Source organism: Delphinapterus leucas, chromosome 8 (assembly GCF_059928025.1).
Source record: "Delphinapterus leucas isolate spDelLeu-1000000601 "Yukka" chromosome 8, BTC_Dleu_Yukka2, whole genome shotgun sequence".
Lineage (NCBI taxonomy): Eukaryota > Metazoa > Chordata > Mammalia > Artiodactyla > Monodontidae > Delphinapterus > Delphinapterus leucas.
In genome coordinates, this window is record NC_143136.1 from 58684236 (window position 1) to 58706032 (window position 21797).

A 21797-nucleotide genomic window follows, 5' to 3' on the forward strand; every position below is an offset into this window, starting at 1 on the left:
CAATAACACTACCCTGTCCTCACCTCCATATCCACACATGATAAAATTTTGGAGTTCAGCCCAAAGTTAAAACAGGAAAAAATGGTAAAGAAATGGTTTCACTTCATAAAAAAGTGAAAAAGGGGAGGGGTTTAAAAAAAGTGAAAAAGTACGATAAAACAGCCAAGAGCTACTGCACAGAAAATGTATACAGGTTATATGAAATTAATATCATATATATTAAAAAGAGATAACACCACCTTTTCCTCTTTTTCAAGAAAGCCCTTTATAGTGCTCTTTCAATGTATGTTCTTTCAAATTTTTTCATTTCCCCTTCAGTTTTCGCCTTCATTGCACTGGACTATAAATCTTGAAAAACAATTAAATGCAACTAAGAGGTTTTTTATTAATTGTAAAACAAATTAAATCATGAAAAGTTGTCCATACCTTGTACTTTTTCTGCTGCCCAGTACTTCCCTGCAGTCTCCAGAACCCAGGCTTCATTCCTATCAGCTATCAGGAAACTGTTGTGATAGCTAAATACCATCTTGCCCTCTGAACAATTTCCACCCTGGCCATATTTTTCTAATAAATCAACAATGACATTGAGGGCTTTTTCAGCTGTATCAGCTCTTTCAAGACCAAGTCTAAAATAAAAATATTAAAGTTCTCAGATTAAAATAAATTTCTATTACGTTTCTTAAATAATTTCATGCACATGAGATTTTGTGTTTATATTCCAAGTAAAAATCCTTTCAAGTTAACAGATACACTGAAATCCAACTTCTAAACTATTCCTTGTGAAGTAGTGAAGTCAGTTTGGAATCATGAAAACAAAGAGTTGGAGTCAAAAAGATCATCGTTCAAATTCCAACTTGGTAGTTTAATGGCAAATCACTTTATCTCTGAACCTTAGGTATCTCATCTGTAAAATTAGGATAATAATAATACCCCACAAGGTCACTGTGAGAATTAGTTACAGTCTGATAAAGTAAGTTAGGTACTTCCAATGAATCATAATTTTCAACTCCTTCCCTTCTCCTAATTAATGATATTTGAGAGTCTTGAAATTGAATGCCTGTATTCTGAAGCATTTTTAACACAAACTAAAATATCAAAGTCCAAAAAATGAAAAAAAAGGGAAGATAAAAACATGTTAAGAGTTAACAACAAATTTTAAATTTAGACAAGTTCTACAGTGCAAAAATATAACAAAAAAATAACCTGACAAGGTCCATGCCCAGTAGTGCCTCTTCATCACAAACTTCTTCTCTTCCCCATACAGCTTCATTCCCAATGCAAACTCCATGCTCATTGGCTCCCATTTCTGCCCCCCATAACCAAGCTGGGCGACTAAGGACAATAGCATATGTTTCAGGAACTTGATCAATTTCTATGTAAGTACACTGTAGAGAAAGTCATAACAATAACAATAAAACCAAAAAAGAAAAGTTATCGAAGTCTAGAATCTTAAAATCCATCAGAAGACATGACGATTATGAAAGAGATAACTAAATTGAAAATTTCAATAATAGAGGCATTACACTTAAAACATTGTCCCTAGAGCATTTATTCATTCAGATATTTGCTAAGCATCTCCTACGATAAAACATTGCTAAGAGATATATTGGTTTCAAAGATGAATCAGATGCAGATCTTGCTGTCAAGAAACTAAGACTTCTACATTATTACCTAAGATACAATGAAATATAAAGTATAAAGACTATGAAGAAAAGTGAAGATGGGGTGCTAATGGAAGCTCAGGAAGGGGATAGTTTCTAGTTGTGGAATCTTGAAACATTTTGTAGAGAAAGACGTATCTGAGTTGAAGTGTAAGGAAACAGATCTCAAACTCAATGTCCAGTGTTTCTTGATTGGTGATGTAAGTTCCATATGGTAGCCCTTAAATATATAGATGCCCATGTCACATGTGGGAATCACCAAGTATATCCACAGCAGTGAAAAGAATGAGAACCACTGGCTTAGAGGATAGGTGAGGCTTAAATATGAAGAGATAAAATACAAACGGATCCAAGGGACTTTCCTGGTGGCGCAGTGTATAAGACTCCATGCTCCCAGTGCAGGGGGCCTGGGTTTGATCCCTGGTCAGGGAACTAGATCCCACATGCATGCCGCAACTAAGAGTTCACACGCCACAACTAAGGCGCCCATGTGCCTCAACTGAGGAGCTGATGAGCTGCAACTAAGGAGCCTGCCTACCGCAACTAAGACCTGGTGCAACCAAATAAATAAAAAATAATAAAAAAAAGAAATGGACCCAAGATGAATAAATAATCTCAGCAAAAGAAAAAAATTGGCCTAGTAAAGTCAGCCCTCCACACACACAGGTTCCACGTCCACAGATTCAACCAAACACAGATTGAAACTATTCAGGAAAAGAAAAAACATTCCAGAAAGTTCCAAAAAGCAAAACTTGAATTTGACATTTGCTGGCAACTATTTAGACAGCATTTACATTGTATTTACAACTATTTACATACCATTCACATTGTACTATAAATAATCTAGAGATAATTTAAAGTTTATGGGAGGATGTGCATAGGTTATATGCATTTATATGCTATTTTATATAAGTGACTTAAGCATCAAAGGATTTTGATATCCTAGGGGCTCCTGGAACCAATCCCCCACGGATGTGGAGAAACAACTGTACACATAAAATGTCTAATATTTAATATATTTTGGTATTAGAATATCAATAAAACGGAATCTAAAAAATATATAACAGGAATAAAAGCATAGTATGAAATTTTTACTTTAAGTTCCATGCTAAATGGATTTTTTAAATAAAAAATTTAAAGGGTCCTTAATTGACCTGTATACTATCAAGTGACTGCATAAAGTGTATAGTGTTGATAGTGTTACCACTGGATCCAAAAACCTTTTTTGATGATAAAACTGTTACTTCCAGAGTCTGGAATGATTTTTCCTATTCTACACCAATCAGAATCCTTTTTGCCCATCAAACTCCAGCTGAAACCCCAACTCCTGGTGAAGCCCTCCTTAATTCCTAGTCTGAATTACTTGCTTCTCCACTGATGTCACAACTTGCTGCCCTTACTTAAATTTAGCATTTAAACCATCCTTTTTTACAATGCGGTTAGTTACATACACATCCTATTCCTCTACTAGACTCTAGGCTCCTGGAAGACAGAACTAGTCTTGACAGCAGGCTTTGCCCTATTCGACATGCTTGCATATGGTAAGCATTCAAATATCTGATCAAAGAATTAACAATTCTTATTATTGTTCTTTCAGCTTCCTCCAAATCATTGACATTAAAGACCAGAAGTCTAGTTCTGATTCAAATTATTTTTCAAATTTAAATTTTTAACTTCTATAGCCTCTGCCAAATGGCTAATGATTTTTAAAAACCTGTTTATGACATTTTTAAAGAAAAATATCGCTAACAAAACATGCATTTCACCTACCTTAAGATGTTCCTTCAGATTGTCATGAACTGCAGCAGGAAAATAAACTACCTCCTGTACTTCATCACAGGGTCTATCTGAATTTTTTCCAAAAATAATCCTGTTATTAACTGTTGCTGGAGGTAGTGCCACAAAAGTGTCACAGGAACAAGGTTCCATTTTTTTTAAACTAAAAATCATATGGAAGATTCAAAATAAAAAGAGAAAAGCATTTTTAGTATATACAAAACAAAGAGTTTTACTTGATGACCAGGGGATATTACTGCCATATCTAACATAGGATATTCATTAAAGTTTCAAATTTCGTATCAGTTAGAAAATGACTTGGGAATGAATCTAGTACTACAAGATTTAGTAAGAAAATAGGAATGACAAGTACCTTCTTCTAGTCTATAGGTCAAATTACTCTCTAAGCTCTTTCTCTCCTGAAGTCTTCCTTGAATCTCCTTTCACTATTTCCATATTTGGGAACACCTGTACCTAGCTCTACTGTTATAAAGACTATATTTGTGTATATATGTCTTCTTAGTGGACAGTGAGATCCTTGAGAGCTGAGAGTCTGTCTTATTAATCTTTGTATTCTCATCACTGGCACTTATGGAAAAGTCACAGTATTATATACCCAGTGTTTCCTCAAAGATGGGAAGACGGGGTCTCTTTTGAACTGGTTACAATACTAATAAGACTGAAATTTTGAAACAGACTCACTGAATCAGACAAATACAAAAACATGTCAATAAAATTCCAAATTGTTGTTATTTCCAGGAAGACGTTCACATTCAACTTGTGAATCCTGATTGTATAATTTAATATCAAGATCATGTCTTCATTTGTAATTTGGAAAATCTTAAATCCTCAATTTAGTCGAATTTGTTTGCTTCCAGAATGGCACATTGTTTTAGAGTTTCAGATTTAAATGTAATAAATGATTCATTCAAAAGAAAACAAAATGACTCAAGTAAGAAAGAAACAACTTCAGCCTGAAACACCTAAGGGTTTTTCTATTTTCTTCAATGATGGAAACAGAGCGGTCACCATTGCTTCTGTTCTTTTCCGTGGGAATTTCAACCTTTATATCCTAGATCGCCTTCTATTTGTGTTCCAAAACTAATTCCACCACTACCTAACTTTGGCAGGCTATTTAATCTCTAAGTCTCCTGCCTCATCGGTAAATATCTTGGGGGCTGTTAGGAGAATTTAATAAGACTGTGTAAAGCGTTTTTCAGTTCTTAGAACATATCACTTAAAGCTGTTATTATTATTCATCAGAAGAGTCAATTTCTTACAAAAGGCTTATTCTTGACATCACGCACACCCCCTCCCGCGAGAGGATTTGGTTGGTGGATCCCCTACAGCCACGTCCACTCAAAACCGTGAAGCTTCAAGAGCCATCAAGCTTCACTAGGTGATCTAAGCTAACTGCGGTAATAAGGAAAGCTAAGGAAACATGCCACCTAGTTAGTAAGACACCTAGCCCATTTAGGAGGGGAAGCCTTGAGAGCCTTTACTAACTCCTAAAATGTATTCGTCATTTAACAAATGTTCATAAATATCTTTCTGCACCAGGCACCGTACTGGTAACAAAATAGAGTCCTCGCTCCTCTGGAGTTGACATTCTACTTTATATGCTTTAGTTCACCAAGCGATTTCAGAAACATCACATCGTTTGATCCTCACAAACGTGCTACAGTTAGGGCAAGAATTACTACTTTAGTAACACAGGTGGAAAAAGTTGGTTTAGAAAAGTTTATGCAACTCGAAATGGAGTTCACAGAGTAAAGGGCTCGGACTTCAAGCACCTCCTTGCAGAAAAGCCGCCACCCAGCCCGCACTCCTCACCCAAACTGGCTGCACCCAAACTGCAGGCTGCGCCGCGGCCCGGACCCCTCCCAGGAGCCCCTCCCTGCAGCACCCCCCCAGGAGCCCCTCCCTGCAGCCCCCCCCAGGAGCCCCTCCCAGCAGCCCCTCCCAGGAGCCCCTCGGCGCCGCCGCGCCGCAGTTCCCGACTTCCCGCTTCCAACAACTACTATGCTCGCCCCACCCCCGTGCACGCCCCTCACCTGGCCTCCGAGGGGCCCAAAGTGAAAGGAGGAAGGGGCGAAGAGGGAGCACCACAGGCGCTAATTGCCGGAAGCTGTCCCTTTTGACCCCGGAAGTTCCCTCTGCCACGGGAGGCGCAGTTCCGGTTAGGAAGCAGAGTTTGTTTACGCTGCTCTCAGATCTAGCGGCTCTCTACCCCAGCTCAGGCTCCAAAATGGGAAAATCCTTCGCCAATTTCATGTGCAAGAAGGACTTTCATCCTGCCTCCAAATCCAACATCAAGAAAGTGAGTACGGGGAGCAGGCCCTTGGCGCCTGTGTTCCCAGGGGTTCCTGGAGGTGAGAGTGGTGGAGTCTCTGGGATCCCTGGGACAGTCGCCTCTTCTCCATGCCTAAAGCCCTGGCGTTCTCGTCCCTTCTCCGCTGGCCCTCGTTTATTCTGTTGTACATCAGCCAGGAGACGGGCGGCTCTGTGTACTCTTTCGGTTTTGTCAGCTAGAATGTAAATCTTTAAGATATGAAGACCGATAACCGGCTTCCTCATAACTTCCCGCAGCAGATTCTGATGTTGACTTTTCGAATCCCAGAGATCGCGGCTTCTGAGCTTTGCTGTCCTGTACAAAGAAGACTCCCTGTCTATTTAAGATAGATCTTAAAAGGGAAATAAAGCCACACCTTGCTTACTCTTTTTATCCCACTTGATCATGTCTGGTGACCTCATTGAACTTTGGCTTTTTAAATAACCACTTACAGGTCTACTATGTCCAGTACAGAAAAACTGAGTTGAGTATTATAGTAGTGGAAAGCAGAATGGTGAGGTAGGAGGAGTATGAGCATTGAAACCAGACCTAGATTCTGTTTTTCCAGCACAGTCACTTTTAGCCCTGAGACCTTACACAAAATATTTAATGTCCCTGATCCTCAGTGTCCTAATCTATAAGTTAAGAATGATTATTATCAGTTGCCTTGACTTGTGAAAATTGTTATGAGGACTAAATAAGATGGTGTAGATAAAGACTTTGAAATAAGTACCACCACCTAGCACTCTGCCCAACACATAGAGTGAGTGCTCAATAAAATATTAATTGCCCCTACACACACCCTTATCCTTAGCCTGCTCCTAAAATACAGGTGGTAACAAGAGTCATCCGTGGCCCATGTCTTGCTTACTCTGTATGCTTTCCCAAACAATCACAGCCAATTTTATAGTTTTAACCACCCCTTATTTACTCCTGACTTTCAAATCTACAGTGCGAGATCTTTCCCCTTAGCTGGAGGCACCTGAAGACAGCTATATACTAGACAGTTTCATCTTGATATCCTACAGGCATCTCAGACTCAGCATACTTGAAATGGAACTTACCTTTTATCCTAAATCTGCTCTTCTTTTTATACTTCCTGTTCTCATATCAGTAGGAAATACAGGTAGTAACACAACCCTTCATCCAGTCACCCAGGCCAGAGACTCAGGATTCGTCCTTTCCCATCACTCCTTTATCTTGTCAGCTAATAAATTCTGTTGGTCTTACCTCTCAGATATCTGTTGAATCCATCTCTCCTCCTTGTCACTACTGCCTGTATCTCAGCTTAGACCCTCATCATCTTTCACCTAGACAATTATATTTCCTAACTGGTTTTTCTGCTGCCAGTCTTGACCCCTCTCAAATCCATTCTCTACCCATCTAGCCATCAGAATAATAATTTTTTTATTTAGCAGTTTTATTGAGGTATAATTCACATACCATACAATCACCCATTTAAAGTGTACAATTCAGTAGTTTTTAGTATATTTATGAATTTTATCATCACCACAAAAGTTCTAAAAGATTTTCATCACGCCCCCCAAACCCATATCTATTAACAGTCACTCCCCATTTGTCCTTAATCCTTCCCCCTCCCCAGCCCTAGTCAACCACTAATCTGCTTTTTGTTTCTGTGGATTTGTCTATTCTCGACATTTCACATAAATGGAATCATGCAATATGTTATTTTTTTGTGACTGCCTTCTTTCACTTAGCATAATGTTTCAGAGTTCATGTTGTAGAATGTATCAGTATTACATTCCTTTTTATTGCTGAATAATTCCATTATATGGATATAGCACATTTTATTTATCTATCATTTGATGAATATTTGGGTGTTTCCATAGAGTAGTCATTTTAGAGCACAACTCTGATTTCTTCTAGCTCCTTATTAAAATACTACAGGATTAAGTCCAGGTAACCAGGCTCCAGTTTATTTTTCCTTCTTCATGCCTTACTGCTATTCTCCCACCATAGATTTTATACTCTGGTAAAATCAAGCTACTTAATTCCTGTTTTACACTTCTGGATCTTTGTCTGAGTTGTTCCCTCTGCTGGTAATATCTTACCCTGTTTTTCCCTTGGCAAAATTTTGATCCGCTTCAAAATCCTGTTTAACATGTATGAAGCTACTTGTGTAACAGGGTTACTTATTGCAGCTGAGTTTGTAATAGTAAAAGATTGGAAATTTCTTAATGCCCATCAGTACAGCAGGAGATTGGTTAAATGAATGGTGGTGCAGCCCCACAAAAGAATGATATTCTTCAGCACCCCATCTCCCAGAAAACAAGAAAGCATTTTGTTTACTGATCTGGGAATGATCTTCATGGTATAGAATTTTATTTTATACATATTCTCTGTGTACAGCATATTGTATATATATGCTGTATATGTTACCATTTATGAAAAGAGTGACCAAAAAATGCATGTGTGTATATTATATTATGTATATTATGTGTATGTCCATGTGAACATCTTTGGAAGGATATACAAAACAGGAATAATATTGGCTACCTGTGAATATAGTTACTTCATTTAAAAAATAAAGAACTTCTAAAAACCAAAACTTGGCTATAAAGCATTCCATTATACCAGCCTTCTTCCTTGCCCCCTAGAACACTGTCTTGTTCTATTTCTTCATGTTGAACATACTCTGTTCCAAATATCAATTTTTATTGTTACTATTTTTTTCCCAGCTGAGGATTTATTGGCGTAAATGCAACCATATAAAAACATAAGTTATGAAAAACACAGTCACCATATGCCCCCCTCCCCCACCCTCAGCCCAGGCCCAAGTATTGTTACTGTTTATTTACACAATTCCTGTCTTTTTTATTATGAAATATCTTAAACATACGGAAAAGTTAGTATGATTTTCTATTAGCAGATTCTGAGTATTTTGTAGGCAAGAATATGTTTTACTACTTTTTATTCTGGTTCATCATAAATATTCATGTATTTAAGCTCTTGAGCAATTGAGACTAGTAAAATAACTTTGTAAAATCTAAAGCTTTAAATAAATGGTAGTTATTGTTAGAATATGTTAATCATTAGAATGTTATTATTAATATATTATTTGACCAGGCAATGACACCTTGCATTTTTCTATTGCAACTGTTTGCATTTTGAGCTACAGTGAAAATTCCAAACATGTGCCTTTTATTGCCCATCCCAAGTGTAGACTTTTCTTCTACTATAACATTACATTGGTAATGTTATGTTGGTTATGGCATGTATATTATGTTATGAAGGCAGTGGAAGAAACTTTCAGAAACTTATACCAAAAGAAATTTCTGGTATATCTGTCCCTGAAGGGTTCTCTTTTCATTTCTATTTTTGCTTTTATCTCCATATTAATCTCAGATTGTGGTGCCCATAGAAGCTTCCTATCTGAGCACTATTAAATACTGATAACTACTGTTTTGCATCTAAAATTGAATAATGGCAGTCTTGTTCCCCGTCCTTCTCCCCAAACTTATCTGCCCCCACCTACATTTAATAATTATAATTTTATCAGTGTAAATATTTTTCCTTGAATTTACCTTCTAAAACTTAGCTTGTTGGGAGAGAAAGTTTTGCCTTGCTGTTTATGTTGAATGGTTATCAAACATTTTGTCCTTTACTTTATAGGAGGTGGGAAGTCACTGATACCTTTTAAACCTGGAAGTAACATGATTAAATATCCTGCATAAGTTGTGTGGGCTTTTTACCGTCACCACTTCTACGATTCTGAGAATTTCACACAGGGACGCATTCAGCCTGTGGTGGTGGTGCCCTTGAGCAACTGCAGGACGTCAGATGCATCTCTTTGATTCCTCTCTTGTCTCTTCCCTTTTTTCTACAACTACCTTTCATCTCCTTTCCTTTTTTTCTCCTATTTGTCTTCCATTTCTCCTCTCTTGGGGTGTCAGTGACACCCACTGGCATCCATGGGCACCATTTAACCTTACTGGTTGTGCCCTGTATGTTTTTTGGACTAGACATATTCCATGTAGAGAGATGGTTGTTCTCATCTCTGAAACAACAACAGAGGGATTGAATGCAAGAAGCAGTTGTACCCCAAGTGCTCAGCGTGGTTATCAAGTTTGACATTTTTGCCTGAAAGTTTAGCTGTTTTGAATGATTATATTTAAGGACTTATATAAAAGCACAAATCAGATTTTCAACTGTTGTTTTGTGATAATGACATTATGACCAAATTAGATGATGTTGTAAACTATATACAATAGCATTTTATATTTTATTATAAAAGAGAGCAAACTTCCTACTTAAGTTTTGTACTTTACTAATTTAGGTATGGATGGCAGAACAGAAAATATCATATGATAAGAAGAAACAAGAAGAATTAATGCAACAATATCTTAAAGAACAAGAATCATATGATAATAGGTAAGAAATTCCACTATGCTGGTGTTTTTAGAATAGTCAGTTGCATGAGAATATCCTTTACTGAATCATATATTAAATGAGCTTTATTGAACTGAATGCCCCAATGATAGGATTGTATTCCCTGTGAACTGTCTTTACTCTTATATTGATAGATGGGCACTTTTTCCAACCTTACCCATAATTCACATAAAATACTGATTGATGTGACTCCACATACAGTTTATAGAGAAGTCCCAACTTATACAAAACTTAGAAGAAAAATAAATGTCTATACTTGAACTACTGAGGCCTCTTACAAAGATATTTCTTCAACATACACTGAAATGAAAAGGTGCACAGGACAGTTTCAAGAAGTAAATTGAAGTGTCTCTATTTGACCTGCATGTCATTGTTCTGTTAATGGCAGGATCAGAGCTAGAGTTCTTCATTGGTTTACTACGGTACAGTACCTGCCCTTTAGCTATTGTCATTTATGTTTGTATTTGCAGGTCTAACACTGAAGCTGATTTCTCTTGGTTAATCAAGCAAATGAATAGTGGTGCTTTAGTTAAATAGGTCATATTTTCTCTTCCACTCAGTCGTATATTTCATCAAAACATGGAACTTAAGCGAAGTAATACTAAACTATTACTAAATACTCTCTTTAAAATATAGTATATCAAGAGCAAAATTAAAGAAATAAAATGTTTAGTTTAATTAAGTACTTTTCTCACTAATTTATTTAATCTGATTAACTTTTATTGAGTGCCTACTTCATGTAAGACAACAAATGGTATTGTAGTGGCCTATAAAATTGTGATGCATAGTTTCTCTCTACCCCCAAGAAAATCTAATAAGGGATATGTACATACATATAGTTCAAGGCTGAAGGTAATAACTGATTGAAAACACACTTTATAAAAACTGTGGCATGCTAGCATAAGAAAATAATTCCATTTGGGATAACAAGGTAAGACTTCATAAAAGAGGTGACGTTTAAGCTGAACTGTGAAGAATGGTAAGGATATAGATCTTTGGTTCTCAACTGAGGGCCATTATTGCCCAGACATGTGGCAATGTTTGGACACTTTTTTTTTTTTAATTAAAAAAAAAAATTTATTTATTTATTTTGGCCGCATCAGGTCTTAGTTGCAGGCATGCGGCGTGTGGGCTCTAGAGCATGCAGGCTCGGTAGTTGCAGCTCGCCAGCTGTCTAGTTGTGGCGGGTGGGGTTTAGAGCGCACAGGCTTACTTGCCCTGTGGCATGTGGGATCTTAGTTCCCCAACCAGGGATAGAACCTGTGTCCCCTGCTTTGGAAGGTGGATTCTTAATTACTGGACCTCCAGGGAAGTCCCTGGACACATTTTTTGATTGTCACAACTCAGGGGTTGGGTGATAACAGCACCTAGTGGGTAGATTCTAGGGATGCTGTAAAACAGCCTACAGTGCACTCAAAGAATGATCAAGTCCAAAATGTCAGTAGCACTACCATTGAGAGACTGTGATTTACATATAGTAAAAGCTTATTAAAGATGATCACGGTGGGAAGATGGAGAGGATGTTCAGGAAACAGCCAATATAGTTGAGTTACACCAATGAAGAGATAGTGGAGGTGGAAATATTTGAAGCTATGCACATATCCTTAACTTTGCCCACTGATGTCAGTATTCATTGATAGATCTTGCCTGCATCAGTTATTACTGTGGTATTATAATAGTGATTTTCTATTTCAGTTGCTATACATTGTTTAATTTGAATTCTTCTGGAAAGAGGATTTTTCCTTTTCCCTCACTTATTTATTTAATCATTTATTCCTATCAGCCTGGACTCAGATATTTATTTAATTGGTTATAATCTAATACTCTTATTTATTTTTTTACTCAAATTGTTCCAGTTTTGGCCTTTGCCTGCTCTGTCAGCTTGACTCCTATGTCCATTTAACATGCCCCATCCTTTTTAAAAAAAAAAAAAAAAAGTTCTTCCTGGCACTACAGGATCATCAAATATTTGTCTTTTATTTTTCCCTGCTCCAGCATTGGAGCAGTTTTATTCGTTCTTTTTATTGGAGAAAGATATTTACATACCAGGATCTGGACACTAGGTGTGTTCATTGCTTTTAGGTTTGTTTGTTTGAATTTATGAGTATATAAAAGCAAATTTATGAGTATTTGGAGTGATTTGCTACATTTTTCTTTTTTTCCTCATTCAAAAGTATTGTCCTTGATAGCCAATTCTGTTCCTTAGTACTCTGTTTTTTTCCCTTTTAAGTTTTTAACTGTCCTAGATGTTTCTTAATGTTTGTGGATATTGATCCCTACGTACATTTTTTTAAAGATGACAATCACATTTATTATTCTGACTGAACAAATAAAAGGATGTCCAAAAGTCTGTACATTTCACTCAGCTTAGAGTCAACAGCAAAAAAAAAAAAACAGAATCTGTACAGGTTTTTAGTTGAAGTTAAAACAGAAATGCCAATATCATAGCTTTTCCTTTTATTTTGTATACCTGTTGAGTTTTGCACAAAATGAAATTGATATTCCAGTTTTGATTTTGTTATTTTTGTTCCAATATAAATGAAATGCTTTTTCAGGGGTGGGAATATATAAAACAAAATTTGCCATTTTTAAGTGTGCAGTTCAGTGGCGTTAATTACATTCACAGTGTTGGTACCATTACCACTGTCTATTTCCAAATTTTTTTTCATTACCCCAAATCGAAACTCTATACCCATTAAACAATAACTCCATTCCCCCTCCCTCCAGCCCCTGGTAAACACTATTCTTCTTTCTGTCTCTATGAATTTGCCTATTCTAGGTATACCATATAAGTGGAATTACACAGTATTTGTCCTTTTGTGTCTGGCGTACTTCACTTAGTATAACATGTTCAAGATTCATCCATATTGTAGCATGTATCACAGCTCATTCCTTTTTATGGCCAAATAACATTCCATTGTATGTGTATACCACAGTTGGTCTATCCATTCATCCATCAGTGGACACTTGAATTGCTTCTACCATTTGGCTGTTTTGAATAATGTTGCTATAAACATTGGCATACACATATTGTTCAGCTCCCTATTTTCAGTTCCTTGGGGTATTACCTAGGAGTAGAATTGCTGGATCATCTGGTAATTCTGTGTTTGGCTGTTGAAGAACCACCCAACAGTTTTCCATAGGGACTGTACCATTTTACATTCCCATCAGCAATGCAGTTTTTCCACATCCTTGCCAACATTTGTTATTTTCCTTCTTTTTTTTTTTTTTTGATAATAGGCATCCTAATGACTACAACGTGATATCTCATGGTTTTAATTTACATTTCCCTAATAACTAGTGATGTTGAGCTTTTCACATGGTCCATTTTAATTTTTTAAATGGTGTTAATTTAATATAAGATATAATTTATATACTTTAAAGTATATGTTGGTTTTAAGTGTATTTATAGAATTTGGAGCCATCACCATAACTCATTTCAGAACATTTTCATCATCCGAAAAAGAAATCTTGTACCCATTAGCAGTCACTCCCCATTTCCAGACCCTGTACCCCCTAATACCTCTCAGCTCTAAGTAACCACTAATTTATTTGTCTCTATATATTCACCTATTCTGGAAATGTCATATAAATGGGATCATACAATATGTGGTCTTTTGCGATTGGCTTCTTTCATTTAATATAATTATTTAAAATTTAAAAATTAAAAAATTTTAAATGTATTTTTAAAAACATTTTTTTCAGTGTTTTTGAAGTTCATCCATGTTGTAGCATGTGTCAGTAGTTCATTCCCTTTTATTGCTGAATAATATCCCACTGTATAGAGGTAGATCCTGTCATCCTTTTGCCCTCTTCTTCTTTTACAATTCTTTGTAAACACCAGTGGGAATAAGAAGTGAGGAACTATAATCATGTAGGCTATCCTTTGTGATAGCCTTTTCCAAATAAGAGGAAATTCTGTTCACTCTTTAGCCTTCTTCTTTATAATCAGTACTTTACTTGGATCTTGTGAATTAAAGCTTTAACTTGACCGTTGATTCAATTTGTAGCAGAGCTTTTTTTCTAAAAAGCACAGCATATCTCTCTAAACAGAACCCAAACAGGGAACTTTTGGTGTTAAAACAGAAATGATAAAAAAGAAAATGAGGGGCTTCCCTGGTGGCGCAGTGGTTAAGAATCCACCTGCCAATGCAGGGGACACGGTTTCGAGCCCTGGTCTGGGAAGGTCCCACATGCCACAGAGCAACTAAGCCTGTGCACCACAACTACTGAGCCTGCACTCTAGAGCCCGTGAGCCACAACTGCTGAAGCCTGCGTGCCTAGAGCCCGTGCTCCTCAACAAGAGAAGCCACAGCAGCGAGAAGCCTGCGCACCGCTACGAAGAGTAGCCCCCGCTCACTGCAACTGGAGAAAGCCCGCACGCATCAGCAAAGACCCAATGCAGCCAAAATAAATAAACAAAATAAATTTATTTAAAAAAAAAGAAAGAAAATGATTTTTAAGATGCAGCAGTCCATCATAGTAATTAATCTGTTGTAGATTATCTTTATTCTCTCTTCATTTACCTCGCTAAAGAATTTGATTCTCTTATTGCCTTTGACTCTTTTAAGAATTAATTGGATTTGCCTTCCTAAAGAAATTCCAGAGAGACTCATTTTCCTAGAACTGTTTGATTCCTCACAATTAATGAAAAATGTTGGCACTATTTAACTTAATTCCAAATTTGTGTTGGCTTATAGGATTTCAAAGTTGTCCCTATTTCCACAGCATTTCAAAGTTTAAGAAAAGCATGTGAGGGGAAGCATGGCATTTTTTCCCTCATTTCAGTTGGGAGTGCCGGGATCTCTCAGGTAATGAGGAAGTCTCAGAATTTACAACTAGTTACTAAAGAGGCAGCACTGTTGGAATTTCCAGTCAGATATTTCAGATGTCATCTAATCAGTGGAGTAAACTTCTGGAACTTTATCTCTAATAAAAATATTTTAATCTTAATTCCCTTAGGATTTAGGGGTATGGAGGGACAGTTTTTCTGTAATTTTTTCCTCCTACAAAAAATTGCTAACTTTATGTCTTGTTTTATTTAGATTGCTTATGGGAGATGAACGTGTAAAGAATGGCCTTAATTTCATGTATGAGGCTCCACCAGGGGCTAAAAAAGGTACTTGGTCATTTCCTTTTTTTTAAGTCTTTGATGTGTTTGCAAGTAAAGATTGAGAACTGTTATGACAAACATTGTTTAGAAGTTGCTCTTCATCTTTTAAAATTGCTATTATTTTTGTAAAATAATTTTTTTAAATACTGCAATCAATACAGTAGAATAGGGCTTCCCTGGTGGCACAGTGGTTGACAGTCCACCTGCCGATGCAGGGGACACTGGTTCGTGCCCCGGTCCGGGAAGATCCTACATGCCGCGGAACAGCTAGGCCCCTGAGCCATGGCCGCTGAGCCTGTGCATCCAGAGCCTGTGCTCCGTAATGGGAGAGAGAGGCCACAACAGTCAGAGGCCCGTGTAGTGCAAAAAAAAAAAAAAAAATACAGTAGAATAAATACTAAAAATATTTGTCTAATCTAGTAATAATTTCATGACTTGTCCTTTGGGGAGGAAAATAATCTCAACATCACCAGAATTACATTTATTCTTTTATAATTTGTGTATTTAGTCCTTCTTACTGAGTATACTTGTAAATACAAAGCATAATATTCACTGTCAATGAAAAATAGAAAAGTTTAAAGACTAGAAATAAGTGTGCTTATTAAACACTATTTCTTATTCACTGTTTTTTATCCTTCAGTGATTTGAATTTTATCTTATGAAAGAAAAAAGTCAAACTAATACATTCTTACAAGTTACAATTAAATACCGTGATATCATAGTGTCGTATATGATAGCAGACTTTTATGTTGAAGTTTTTAACTTGACCTACCTTTTTTTCCTCCCATGGTTTTGATATGCAATCAAGAAAACAAAGAGGTAAAGTACTGTTTTCTATGTTTGGATTTATTTGCAATAGATTGTAATTTTATGGAAAAATTGAAAGACTTTAATGAATGTTTTTAGAAAGAAGAAACAGAAGGAGAGACTGAATACAAATTTGAATGGCAAAAAGGGGCCCCACGAGAAAAGTAAGAGCTGGTTTTCTTTTAAGATAAAATGTGTATCATTAAATTTAGATAATATCCCATCTTATGTTGCCTTTTTATTCATTAGAGAAAGCAACTAATGTGAAAGGTTATTTTTAATGATTTGTCTTATGCAACTCATTTGGTTGATTATAGTCTTTAGTTCTATTTTTATTTTTTTCATTTTTTTAAATCACAGATCATCAGACTGGATACTTAATAATGAAGTGGTGTTTGCAAATACTAAATAGATTTTATTGTTCTATTTATTTATTGAAGTCGTACATTTCATAATTTACTCAGAACTATAAAACTATTTTTAGTTTAATTATTAAATTGTTCTTAATATTGAGTTTGTACATTTTCTCTCCTTAATAGATATGCCAAAGATGACATGAACATCAGAGATCAGCCCTTTGGTATTCAGGCAAGTGACACATATTTATACTGTAAGAATAAGTTTTTTTTATAAACACTTCTTTATACTGTTGTCCAAAAGGTATTTAAGCTGAAAAGGGGCTCTGTGGTTTCTATTTGTATCAGATAATAGAAGGACTAGGAGAGAAAATATTAAATGTACTAAACTGATAAAAGATAGGATTCAAAGTTTTGTAGTAAGGGGTATAATGATAATGGTCTCTGTGGTTTTCAAGGAATTTGGAGAATTAGCTCAAGGTCAAAAAAATATTTAAAACTGTCTGGAACCAGAACAAACTATCATCAGAGGGCCAGGTCCTTGTTATAAATAACATTTTTTTTTGAACACTGCCTTACTTATTCATTTATATATTACTGGTATATTGGCAGAGCTGAGTAGTTGCAACAGAGACCTTTGGCCCATAAACCCTATAATATTTGCTATCTGTCCCTTTACAGAAAAAGTATGCCAGCCCCTGGTTTAGGAAATTGAAACCTCAAAGGTTAATTTTTTTAAATGAGAGGATTTAACATTAAGCCATGACATCATTCTTTTTTGGTATTTTACCATTTCTTTTTGGATGACATTGTTTTATTTCCACAAAGTAACACACAAAAAGAAATAGGAGGGACTTCTCTGGTGGTCCAGTGGTTAAGAATCCGCCTTCCATGCAAGGATTCTTCAATATACGCAAATCAATCAGTGTGATACACCATATTAACAAATTGAAGGATAAAACCTATATGATAATCTCAATAGATGCAGAAAAAGCTTTAGACAAAATTCAACACCGATTTATGATAAAAACTCTCTACAAAGTAGACATAGAGGGAACCTACCTCAACATAATAAAGGCCATATATGACAAACCCACAGCCAACGTTGTTCTCAGTGGTGAAAAACTGAAACCATTTCCACTAAGATCAGGAACAAGACAAGATTGCCCACTCTCACCACTGTTATTCAACATAGCTTTGGAAGTTTAGCCAAGAAATCAGAGAAGAAAAAGAAATAAAAGGAATCCAAATCAGAAAAGAAGAAATAAAACTGTCACTGTTTGCAGATGACATGATACTATACATAGAGAATCCTAAAGATGCTACCAGAAAACTACTAGAGCTAATCAATGAATTTGGTAAAGTAGCAGGATACAAAATTAATGCACAGAAATCTCTTGCATTCCTATACACTAATGATGAAAAATCTTAAAGAGTAATTAAGGAAACACTCCCATTTACCATTGCAATAAAAAGAACAAAATACCTAGGAATAAACCTACCTAAGGAGACAAAAGACCTGGATGCATAAAACTATAAGACACTGATGAAAGAAATTAAAGATGATACAAACAGATGGAGAGATATACTATGTTCTTGGATTGGAAGAATCAACATTGTGAAAATGAGTATACTACCCAAAGCAGTCTACAGATTCAATGCAATCCCTATCAAACTACCAATGGCGTTTTTCACAGAAATAGAACAAAAAATTTCACAATTTGTATGGAAACAAAAAGACCCCAAATAGCCAAAGCAATCTTGAGAAAGAAAAATGGAGCGGGAGGAATCAGGCTTCCTGACTTCAGACTATATGACAAAGCTACAGTAATCAAGACAGTATGGTACTGGCACAAAAACAGAAATATCGATCAATGGAACAGGATAGAAAGCCCAGAGATAAACCCATGCACCTATGGTCACCTTATCTTTGGTAAAGGAGGCAAGAACATACAGTGGAGAAAAGACAGCCTCTTCAATAAGTGGTGCTGGGAAAACTGGACTGCTCCATGTAAAAGGATGAAATTAGAACACTTCCTAACACCATACACAAAAATAAGCTCGAAATGGATTAAAGACCTAAATGTAAGGCCAGACACTATAAAACTCTTAGAAGAAAACATAGGTAGGACACTCTATGACATAAATCACAGCAAGATCCTTTTTGACCCGCCTCCAAGAGAAATGGAAATAAAAACAAAAATAAACAAATGGGACCTAATGAAACTTCAAAGCTTTTACACAGCAAAGGAAACCATAAACAAGACGAGAAGATAACCCTCAGAATGGGAGAAAATATTTGCAAATGAAGCAACTGACAAAGGATTAATCTCCAAACTTTACAAGCAGGTCATGCAGCTCAGTATCAGAAAAACCAACAACCCAATCCAAAAATGGGCAGAAGACCTAAACAGACATTTCTCCAAAGAAGATATTTAGATTGCCAACAAACACATGAAAGAATGCTCAACGTCACTAATCATTAGAGAAATGCAAATCAAAACTACAATGAGATATCATCTCACACCAGTCAGAATGGCCATCATCAAAAAATCTACAAACAGTAAATGCTGGAGAGGGTGTGGAGAAAAGGGAACACTCTTGCACTGCTGGTGGGAATGTGAATTGGTACAGCCACTATGGAGAAAAGTATGGAGGTTCCTTAAAAAACTACAAATAGAACTACCATATGACCCAGCAATCCCACTACTGGGCATATACCCTGAGAAAACCATAATTCAAAAAGAGTCATGTACCAAAATGTTCATTGCAGCTCTATTTACAATAGCCCAGAGGTGGAAACAACCTAAGTGTCCATCATCGGATAAATGGATAAAGAAGATGTGGCACATATATACAATGGATATTACTCAGCCATAAAAAGAAACGAAATTGAGCTATTTGTAATGAGGTGGATAGACCTAGAGTCTGTCATACAGAGTGAAGTAAGTCAGAAAGAGAAAGACAAATACCGTATGCTAACACATGTATATGGAATCTAAAAAAAAAAAAATGTCATGAAGAACCTAGGGGTAAGACGGGAATAAAGACGCAGACCTACTAGAGAGTGGACTTGAGGATACGGGGAGGGGGAAGGGTAAGCTGGGACAAAGTGAGAGAGTGGCGTGGACATATATACACTACCAAACGTAAAACATAGCTAGTAGGAAGCAGCCACATAGCACAGGGAGATCAGCTCGGTGGTTTGTGATCACCTAGAGGGCTGAGATAGGGAGGGTGGGAGGGAGGGAGATGCAAGAGGGAAGAGATATGGGGACATATGTATATGTGTGGAGGTTCCTTAAAAAAACTAAAAATAGAACTACCATATGACCCAGCAATCCCACTACTGGGCATATACCCTGAGAAAACCATAATTTAAAAAGAGCCATGTACCACAGTGTTCATGGTGGCACTATTTACAATAGCCAGGACATGGAAGCAACCTAAGTGTCCATCGACAGATGAATGGATAAAGAAGATGCGGCACATATATACAATGGAATATTACTCAGCCATAAAAAGAAACGAAATTGAGTTATTTGTAGTGAGGCGGATGGACCTAGAGTATGTCATACAGAGTGAAGTAAGGCGGAAAGAGAAAAACAGATACCGTATGCTAACACGTATATATGGAATTTTAAAAAAAAAATGGTTCTGGTGAATCTGGGGCAGGACCGGAGTAAAGACGCAGACGTAGAGAATTGACTTTGAGGACATGGGGAGGAGGAAGGGTAAACTGGGACGAAGTGAGAGAGTGGCATTGACATATATATACTACCAAATGTAAAATAGATAGCTAGTGGGAAGCAGCTACATAGCACAGGGATGTCAGCTCGGTGCTTTGTGACCACCTAGAGGGGTGGGATAGGGAGGGTGGGAGGGAGATGCAAGAGGGAGGGGATATGGGGATATATGTATACATATTGCTGATTCACTTTGTTATACAGCAGAAACTAACACAACATTGTAAAGCAATTATACTCCAGTAAAGATGTTAAAAAAAAAAAAGAATCCACCTTCCAATGCAGGGGACAGGGGTTCCGATCCCTGGTTGGGGAACTAAGATCCCACGTGCTGCTGGGCAAGTAAGCCCGTGCACTCTAGAGCCCGTGTGCCACAACTAGAGAGCCCACACGCCGCAACTACTGAGCCCGTACGCCACAACTAGAGAGAAGCCCGCATGCTGCAAAGAAGGGCCTGCACACCGCGATGAAAGATCCTGCATGCCGCAAGGGAGATCCCACGTGCTGCAACTAAAACATGATGCAGCCAAATAAGTAAATAAATATTTTTAGAAAAAAGAAACAGGATTCAGCTTAGCTTTTAGGCATAATTTATGATAAAAGATTTTAGTGTTTGAATTACATTACAAAATATAGTTGTAGAGTCTCTTTCCCTGGAGATCTTTTAAAAACAAGACTAATTTAACCTAAACTCTGCTAAGGAGCGGGGAGTTGAACATTGGTTAGATTATTAATATTTTAGTAACCAAAATAATTAACGTTTACTATTTCTCAGGTTCGAAATGTGAGGTGCATTAAATGTCACAAATGGGGTCATGTCAATACAGATCGAGAATGTCCTTTGTTTGGTCTTTCTGGAATTAATGCAAGTTCAGTTCCCACTGATGGCTCAGGTAGGCACTAGACATAATTTATTTGTTTGTTTTAGAATTTATAAGAGGGCAAACAAGGGAAGGTAAAATAACTTTTTTTGTGTGTGTGTCTCTGGGTATTGGTTTGATTTGGTTTGGTTTGGTTTTTGGGGGTTAGGTTATATTCCCAAAATGTGGTGGTCAACAGGAAACTCTGATCATATGTTTTGAATTTGAAATGCTGTATATTAGAATTTAATTTTTTTAGCCAAGGGCCCTGTGAAATTGATTTTAAAAGTAACAGATGTATTAACATAGTTAATTAAACATAGTTTTAAACATAGTTTAAACATAGTTTATCAGGTTGGTAACCTAAAAATAGAAGGAAGACATGGCTATTTCTCATATTCATGTCCTTCTGAGTTGTAGAACTGGGCTGGACAAAAGCCTCAACAATTGTATTTTTTGTTTCCGAGATAAAATCAAAATTGAGTTTTAAAAGATGTTAGATATATTAAAATTAATTTTTACTTGAAAGTTATTTACCTTCCTGCATGTTATTGTCTACTTAAGAAAAATTGGTCTAATTTGGTTTGGATCATTTGGGTTCTTTTTATAAAGAGATACTAAAACTGAGAACTTTTAACTTAAATTTATCAGTGCCTTGTTAGTATGTTGTTGAGACAGCCACACTAATCCAACAGTAACTCATAGTGAATCATAATAGCAATAACCTGCTTAACCC

At 36.6% G+C, this 21797-nt stretch overlaps 2 protein-coding genes across 5 annotated transcripts in view; one reads left to right on the top strand and one right to left on the bottom strand.

The window, feature by feature from the left end:
* SCRN3 (secernin 3) overlaps window positions 1–5588 on the bottom strand; it is a 47518-nt gene extending 41930 nt beyond the window's left edge. Inside the window, exons 1-4 of one of the 4 annotated variants that reach the window (XM_022570068.3) lie at window positions 5492–5588; window positions 3432–3600; window positions 1204–1385; window positions 427–626 (exon numbers count right to left, since the gene is read on the bottom strand). In XM_022570068.3, the coding sequence (XP_022425776.1) occupies window positions 427–626; window positions 1204–1385; window positions 3432–3590 (541 nt within the window). In that variant the 5' untranslated portion in view covers window positions 3591–3600; window positions 5492–5588. Of the gene's footprint in view, window positions 1–426; window positions 627–1203; window positions 1386–3431; window positions 5281–5491 lie in introns of those variants that run through there. The other 3 variants (XM_089916653.1, XM_089916651.1, XM_089916652.1) reach the window with 3 other exon arrangements.
* A 16-nt stretch (window positions 5589–5604) lies between these two features.
* Window positions 5605–21797, top strand: part of CIRSR (corepressor of RBPJ and splicing regulator) — a 39543-nt gene continuing 23350 nt past the window's right edge. Inside the window, exons 1-7 of the mRNA XM_022570067.3 lie at window positions 5605–5757; window positions 10067–10161; window positions 15225–15298; window positions 16101–16111; window positions 16199–16263; window positions 16639–16687; window positions 20977–21094. Coding sequence (XP_022425775.1) covers window positions 5686–5757; window positions 10067–10161; window positions 15225–15298; window positions 16101–16111; window positions 16199–16263; window positions 16639–16687; window positions 20977–21094 — 484 coding nt within the window. The 5' untranslated portion in view covers window positions 5605–5685. The remainder of the gene's footprint in view (window positions 5758–10066; window positions 10162–15224; window positions 15299–16100; window positions 16112–16198; window positions 16264–16638; window positions 16688–20976; window positions 21095–21797) is intronic.